Here is an 8,030-nt window from a genome sequence, read left to right as displayed (position 1 = left end):
AACCTCCGGACAAATTCATTGAACTGAGCGGTAAAGTCCTCGACTTATGAAAGTTCATTTAGTGACCAAAGTTTCAACAGGAAAGGGACTTATGGCTGCTTTTGACACGAGTGACCCTTACAGCATTCCCACAACCACTTAAGATTCAGACTCTTGGCAACGGACTCGTATTTATGACGGTCGCGACCTTCCGACCAGCAAAGTCAACGGGGAAGTTGGATCCACTGAACAACTGTGCGACTCATTTAACAACCGCAGGGATTCACTTAATAAAGTGTGGCAAGAGGAGGCGATAAGACGTGTCGTAAAATGAGGCAAAAACCCACTTAACAATCGCCTTGCTTAGCAACAAAAATCTTTGGGCTGAATTATGGTCGTAAGTCAAGGAGTCCCTGTATCAACGGTTCAGCTTGGGAGCTGGGCTCTTTCCTCCTCTGCCATTTTGGGGGGCTTCTAGTTTCTCTACTGTCCATTGTAAAGCTCAAATCATGGCTGAAAGTTTTTCTTACATTCTTTCTTCCTCCTTTCTGAATAGTTAACAATTTGCCTCCATCAAATCAATCAATCATAACCCACATCAGTCAATCAATCAATCAACCAATCACTACCCACCTCAATCAAATCAATCATAGCCCATGTCAATCAATCACAACCCCTCAATCAAGTCAATCATAGCACATGTCAATCAAGCACAACCCATCTCAATCAAGTCAATCAATTACAGCCCATGTTAATCAATCACAACCCATCTCAATCAAGTCAATAATAGCACATGTCAATCAATCACAACCCCTCAATCAAATCAATCATAGCCCATGTCAATCAATCACAACCCCTCAATCAAGTCAATGCTAGTCCATGTCAATCAATCACAACCCCTCAATCAAGTCAATGCTAGTCCATGTCAATCAATCACAACCCCTCAATCAAGTCAATCATAGCAGACATCAATCAATCAATCAATCAAAACCCTCAATCAAATCAATCATAGCCCATGTCAATCAATCACAACCCATGTCAATCAACTCAATCATAGCACACATCAATCAATCGCAACCCACTTCAATCAAATCAACCACATCCCACAATCGATCAATTCATTCAATCAATCAATTACACCTCTATCCAATCAATCCATCCCAACTCCCTCTGAATCAATCAACTCAATCAATCCAACCAATATCTGAAGTACTTTACGAAACAAATCCAATTTTTTTTAAAAAAAACACAATTTATTTAATGAAAAAAAGAAAAAAAACCCACAAGGAAGTGGTTGATAAGACAATGGAAAAAAAAACCCAAGAATCAAATGCATTAAAATGCCAAATCCGGCTACGAAAATCAGAAATTCTAAATATGGATCGTTGGGAGAGGTGTGTTGGGGGAGGAGGGAGACACCCTTGAAATCTGCATTCCGAACGAAGGAGAGGAACCAGCATCGTTACAAAAAAAACAGAAAAGAAAAAATTATATATATACAAAACTCATATTTATGTACAGTAGCCGAGAAGAACCACGTGGAAATGTCGATCGCTCGAAAACAAAGGGATGTGCAAATTTGACAGCGGACAAGGAAACACCCACGGCCCTCAAATGGAGTCACTGTAACAGTCAAGACGGACCGGGGGGGGCCTTCGCGGTGAGGAGGCAAAAAGGGGGGGTTTTCAAGGCGGGCAACTGGGAGATTCCCGCCCCCCCTAAAATCAGGGGTCCTTTTGGGGGAGTGTCACCAATCTGTGAGCTTCTTTTGCAGAACAGAAGAGAGGCCCAGGGACACCATCGTACCCACCTGTAGTAGCGCACCCCACCTCTGACTTCCGATCCAGGAGACGTTCTCCACAGTTCTCGCGGCCTTCCGAGCCACCGGCTCAGGAGTATGGGTCTTTTAACCGGGGTCTACCTCTGACAATTCAAGCCTTGGGGAATCGGATGCAAATTCGGAGCAGGCCGGGTGTCGAGGGTCGGCAGGATCCTTTTCTTGCCAGATTTTGGCAAGGGTTTTTTGGCAATCCCCTTTCCCAGCCTCTCTCTGGAGCAGCAGGAAAATTCAGAATTGTGCTTAATTATATACGTCCTCTGCGCCAGAAGGAGGGATGGGGTTGATGTCCCCTTGGAATCAGAAGTCCGCCGGGGTGGGGAAACAGGTAGGCAGATAGGAGCCAAAAAATCAGGGCAGAAAATAAAAATATGGGGATTGTAGTCACCAAGATTTAAACCAGGGAAATGAGATCCTCTCTAAGCTGGCTGATCCCTCCAAGATTTCAAGGGGATCTCGCTAACCGGATCTAAAGTTTTGTTGCTGGTTGTCTTTATTGTCATTATTTTTTACCTTTTAACCCAAAACTGAGCCCTGGAACTCTCTCGTAAGGTGTGTGTGTGGGGGGGGAATGTCAGAAAGATTGGACGGCAAACTGCACACCCTGTTTGAGGAGAGGGGGAGGAAAACCCACCCGGTGTGGGGTGTTATCGGAGAGCTCCCTAAAAAGGGGAACGGTTTGTTTTATTACTGATGAAACGGAGATCAAGAGGTCTGAGCTGACTTAAAGGGAAAATTGAAATAAATAAAAAAAGGAAGGGAGGTTAAGATAGTATCTGTTTTATCCCCTGGAATACCAGTGTCTGGGTTTCAATTTTTTTAGAGGAGTGTGAAAGGGGTGATTTTTTTTTTAAAAAAAGGATGGCATGGGAAGAAACGGATCGGAGCGAGGCCGTGAAGACGGGATCGGAGCGAGGCCGTGAAGACGGGATCGGAGCGAGGCCGTGAAGACGGGATCGGAGCGAGGCCGTGAAGACGGGATCGGAGCGAGGCCGTGAAGACGGGATCGGAGCGAGGCCGTGAAGACGGGATCGGAGCGAGGCCGTGAAGACGGGATCGGAGCGAGGCCGTGAAGACGGGATCGGAGCGAGGCCGTGAAGACGGGATCGGAGCAAAGTCGTGAAGACGGGATAGGTCCAGATTTAAACTGCTCTTAAAAACAAATTTTTTTTCTTGGAGCATAGATATAGAGGGATCTCCGTTTTCAATTTCCAGAGCTAAATTTTCAGGGTTCTACCTTCCCGTTGCAAAATCCGTTTTCCAAATTCAAGGACTTTCGAACGAGGAAAATCCAGCGGGTTTTGAGACCGTGTGAATTCCACCAGGAGTCTTTTTTTTTTTTTTTTTTTGCCAATTCTTGGTTTCTTTCCTTGGAAAAAAAAGAACCACCAGAACAGGAATGAGGCTGGGATCCTTCCCACCCCAAATGGCTTTCATGGCGAGACGTGAAAAGAATAGAAAGGGAAGACATTTAGATTGGGGTGGGGTCTTTTTGCCCTTTGTATTACGGGATTTCCCCCCCCCCCCGGTGACACTCCAGAGATGGTGGTTAGCAGGCGGAGCTGAATCCTGCAAGAAGAATCCTTCCCACCCCATTTTTCGTGGGGTATGCCGATCTTCTCCATTGCTTTTCGTGGTCGGAGAGACGGAGCTAGTCCGATTGGGCGAGAAGAAGGCCAGTTTGCACGAGAGGGAAATGTCCCTTCCACTCCCCTCACCCGCTTTACGAGTTACGGGGAAGAGTGTTCCCCTTCCTAACGGGCGGGGTTGTTAAGCAAACCCCCCCACCCCCCAGGGACCTTTGCCGTGTTTTGTGCTTCTAGAAAAGCCGAAACGAGACAAAATAAAAAATTGGGAAAGTGTCTCCTGGGTGGTGAGATGGCTCAGCGGAGGATGGGACAAAGAAGAGGCGAAGAAGACAACTTTTCCACAGATCGCGAGCTTCGCTGAAAGGCTCATTCGGAAGACTCGGGCACCGGCGTGCCGACCCAGCTTAAAGAAGAGAAGTGGTTTGATGAATGGACGTCAGGGGAGAGATCTGGAGTGATCAGAAGAATCGGTTCTCGAGTGGTGGCACGCTCAGCACGGATGAGAGGCCGGAGGCCCACGGCACGATGTGGCGGCTATGCGTTATAAAAGCAGTCGGCGGGCCAGGTCCTTGGCTGGATCAAAAACAAACCCCCACCTCTGTTTTTTGGGGGGGAGTTGAGACCCTCCCTCCCACCCCACCCCTCTCCAGCAAAGCCCGATCGAGACACAGGAAACGCGACACGGGTGAAGTGAGCTCAGCGCAGCTCTCGGTTGGCGGATGGTTCGGATGGAGGTGGCGCCGCGATGCCGCGACGGAGCCAGGAGGGGCGCGGGAAGGCGTCCTTGCCGTTCCCCCTTTCAGGCCGGCTTGGTGCCAAAAAGTCCCACGGGGAAGTGCTTAACGTGGGTGGGCCACTGGGCGGCCAGCTGAAAGAACTTGATGTCGCTCCATTCCACTCCGTCAATGGAAACTACGAAAACAACGGGGGGGGGGGTGAGTGGACCAGGAGGCTTAGTCTAAAGCTCTACTTCTATTGAGAGAGTCAGCTTAGAACGGGGGTGAAGGCTGGAAAGCAGGAGACAGGGAGTTCTAGCTCCACCTTAGGCATGAAAGCCGGCTGGGTGATTTTGGGCCAATCACCAGAAGATGGGGAATTCTAGTCCCGCCTTAGCCATGAAAGCCAACTGGGTGACTTTGGGCCAATCACCAGGAGACGGGGAGTTCTAGTCCCGCCTTAGGCATGAAAGCTGACTGGGTGACTTTGGGCCAATCACCAGGAGACTGGGAGTTCTAGTCCTGCCTTAGGCATGAAAACCGACTGGGTGACTGTGGGCCAATCACCAGAAGATGGGGAGTTCTAGTCCTGCCTTAGGCATGAAAGCCGACTGGGTGACGGGGAGTTCTAGTCCAACCTTGGCATGTAAGCCGGCTGTGGAGAAAACAGCAGGAAGGAAGACAATGAAGTATATTCACTGCTTTAAGTTCACTCCTGAGTCTGGTCTGTGTCTCCTCTGCTTGGAAATCCTTCTCCAGGGGACTATCCCGAGTTCCACGCCCCCCCGAAAACACCCCCCCCCACTCCCCAGGCCTTACCTTTCATCATGGTCTGTTGCTGTTTGGCCGAGCAGATGAGTCGGTTGATACCGTCAATCATTTGGCTCTTAGAATCAACTTCTCTCTCTTTGGGTTTCTTGCTCAGGAAAATGGTGGGCACTAGAAGGAGGGAGAAAGAGGGGGGGGGCGGTCATCAGGTGGGGACAACTCGGGGCTGCCGGAAATCAACAGAACCAGACGATTCCTTTGGACAAAAACTGCAAGGGGGGGGGGCTAGTCCTCAAGGATCCTCAGGAGGGAGCATCAAGGATCCTCCTGCAGGTGTTGTGGTCTGCCAGATTCGGACAGTGAGGAGGGTTGGGGAGGAACCTGGGCCAGTCCTGGAGTCTGGGGAAGGCTCGGACGAGGGCTCTGTGTCGGAGGCAGAGAGTGGGCCAGGGCCGTCTGACAGTTATCAGCTGCCTTCGGAGTCAGACATCAGTGAGGCAGAAGAACAGCTGGAGCCTGTTCCCAGTGTGCACATGCGCAGAGTTGCCAGACACAAAGAGAGCAGCTAAAGAACAGGGGGAGACTTGGGAGTAAGGCCACAGGTGGACGATGAATGGCCCCTCCCATAGGGAATAAAAGAGGAGCAACAGGGGAGTGGAGTTTGCAGGAGACCATTAGTTCGCTTAATTGGTTTGTGACTCTCCGAGACTCCTGGCCAAGTTCTGCAGATGTTGACCTGGCTGCTCTCCAAGCCAGATAAGGTCTGTGACTGTAAATCCTCCCTCGAAAGACTTTGCTGGATGCGAATGAGCAGAATTCACAATTAATAAAAGGGTTTTTTATTAATTGGGAGTTGGCTGCATACTCTTGGGAAGCCTAGGTCAAAACAGATCCCTATCAGATCTCTCCGTCCCGCTTCTCCAGGTGGGGGGGAGGGGAGAGAGAGAGAGGGAGGGGGCTTCCGGCTTCCATCCCCTACCTTTCTTGTTCTTCTCTTTAGTGACCACCGTCATAGCCATGGTCCCCGAGGGCTGGGTCTCCCCGCTGTTGGGAAGCCGCGAGACCTGGACCGAACGGAAGACGCTCTTCAGGGTGTTTTTGGAGCTGCTGTCCTTCTTCTCCCCTTCCTTCCTCTTCTCCGTGGCTTGAGCCAGCCAGTAATCCACCTGCAGGCCAATCACATCGCTGTAAGGGCTGCTGGGAGACCTGGGAATCGGGAAAAAGAGAGAAGAAGAAGAGCGAGCAGGTAAGTCAATCCGGCACTGCCAGGCAGCATCCCCAACCCCCCCCAAAAAACGGACAGCAAGAAAAAAACGGAGGAGGAAGCCTCAAGCCAGAGAGGGGGGGGGTCAAACCTCCAGAAACCCAAGGACGGCCAAGCATGGGGGGGGGGAGCAGCACTGAGGTCACTTCCTGCCTGAAAACAGGAAGCTCTTTTTGCCAAGCGTTGACGGGACAGGCGGTGGCACTGACCTTGGGAGGTGGGGGGAAAGGATGCTGCCTAGGGAAGGATCAGATAAGAGGGAGCCTAGCCCACAGCTGTATAACGGGCAGAGAAAGAGACTCAGAAAGGAGCCGCCGTAACTTCTCAGGCTGGAAAAGAGACAGCGGGAGATGGGGTGCTTTTCAGACTTGCGAGGTTCGGTCAAGGAAGCCTTACAACAAAGTAGAATTTAAGCTCATCTGGTTGGGGGCAGCAACCCACGGCTCCGGAGACGCACGTGGCTCGCTCATCCCTCTTCGGAGGCTCCCCGCTGCTCAAAATACGCGCCACAACCGCCAAGGTGTGACACTCGCCGCCCCTGCGACGTGATTTATTGAGCTTCTCAACCCCCGGTAGGCCAAACCACGGTTAAATCCAAGAGAAGGAAAGCTTCAGAAGCAAACGGAAGGTTCAACGACATAGATTTACTTGGTGGCCGCTCCGGAAATAAGTCAGACGAGGGAAGAGTTTTGCGGCATCCGGAGTTTCCTTTTGCGCGGGAAATGGGTCCAAACGGCGCTTTCGGGTGTTTAAGGTTACCGAGCCCTGGCTCAAAATAACCAGACTTGGAAGGGGCCTTGGAGGTCTTCTAGCCCAACCCCCTGCTTAGGCAGGAAGCCCTACACCGCTTCAGACAAATGCTTGTCCAATTTCTCCTTAAAAAACGCCGGACGGGAGGTGGCCCTCGACTTACGACCGTGAGGGAGCCTTAAATTCCGGCTGGCTAAGCGAGGGAGTTGCTAAGGGAGTTTTGCCCGGTTTTGCCACCATTTTTTGCCAAGGTTAATCAGCGCAGTTGTTAAAAGTTAGGTTATTTGTTTCATCTATGGCGGACAACGGTGGTACAATATACACAAAAGGGGCATATTAATATAGGCGGTCGTCGACTTACGACCACAACGGAGCCCGGAATTTCTGCTGTTAAGCGAGACAGTTGTTAGCAGAGTTTTGCCCTCTCTTTCTTGACAAGAGTCGCTCTAAGTGAATCGCTGCCCTTGTTAAAATAGTCACACGGTTGTTAAGCGAATCTGGATTCCCCAGGTTTTGCAACCGTCATAAATACGAGTCAGTTGACAAGCGCCTGAATTTTGATCGCGTAATCGTGGAGAAACTGCGACGGTGTGAAAACTGGTCCTTGTTTTCAGTGACATCGTAACGTTGAATAGTCACTAAATGAACCAGGACTAGCTGTACTAGGGCATATGAAATATGTAGTTGGTTTTGCAATGTATGAAGAATTCAAGAAGTTATGTATTAAGTTATCGGTTAGGTTCTGAAATGCGTTTAGGCCATTGAAGCCAGCAACAATCTGGCTTCCCGGCTTCCCTTTTGACTTTGCTTGTCACGTGGTCGCAAAAGGGGATCGCGTGACACACACACACACACACACGGGACACTGCGACCATCATAAATATGAGTTGTCAATCTTATGAATTAAGATCACGTGGTCGCTGGGAATGGGGCAACGGTTGCATGAAAGTCTCAAGTCACTTTTTCCAGCCCCGTTTGGACTTCGAGCAGTCATTAAATGAATCGCCGTAAGTCGAGGGGCACCTGTGCTGATTAGAAAGTCACCTAGGGGTATCCGCGCTAGACTACGGAGATACCTAGGAGTGGTGCGTTGGCCTAGAGGTGGAGCCCCTCGCCTCACAGTAGAG

General features: G+C 50.3%; 1 protein-coding gene across 3 annotated transcripts in view; it reads right to left on the bottom strand.

The window, feature by feature from the left end:
• Positions 1-3,060: 3,060 nt before the first annotated feature.
• The window catches only part of PACS1 (phosphofurin acidic cluster sorting protein 1), a 44,127-nt gene continuing 39,157 nt past the window's right edge, over positions 3,061-8,030 (bottom strand). For all 3 annotated transcript variants that reach the window (XM_081968139.1, XM_081968140.1, XM_081968141.1), the window contains exons 22-24: positions 5,869-6,095; positions 4,941-5,060; positions 3,061-4,317 (exon numbers count right to left, since the gene is read on the bottom strand). In XM_081968139.1, coding sequence (XP_081824265.1) covers positions 4,205-4,317; positions 4,941-5,060; positions 5,869-6,095 — 460 coding nt within the window. In that variant the 3' untranslated portion in view covers positions 3,061-4,204. The remainder of the gene's footprint in view (positions 4,318-4,940; positions 5,061-5,868; positions 6,096-8,030) is intronic.

Source organism: Natrix helvetica, assembly GCF_964273705.1.
Source record: "Natrix helvetica genome assembly, chromosome: 16".
Classification (NCBI taxonomy): Eukaryota; Metazoa; Chordata; class Lepidosauria; order Squamata; family Natricidae; genus Natrix; species Natrix helvetica.
This window is presented reverse-complemented; position numbering and strand designations above follow the sequence as displayed.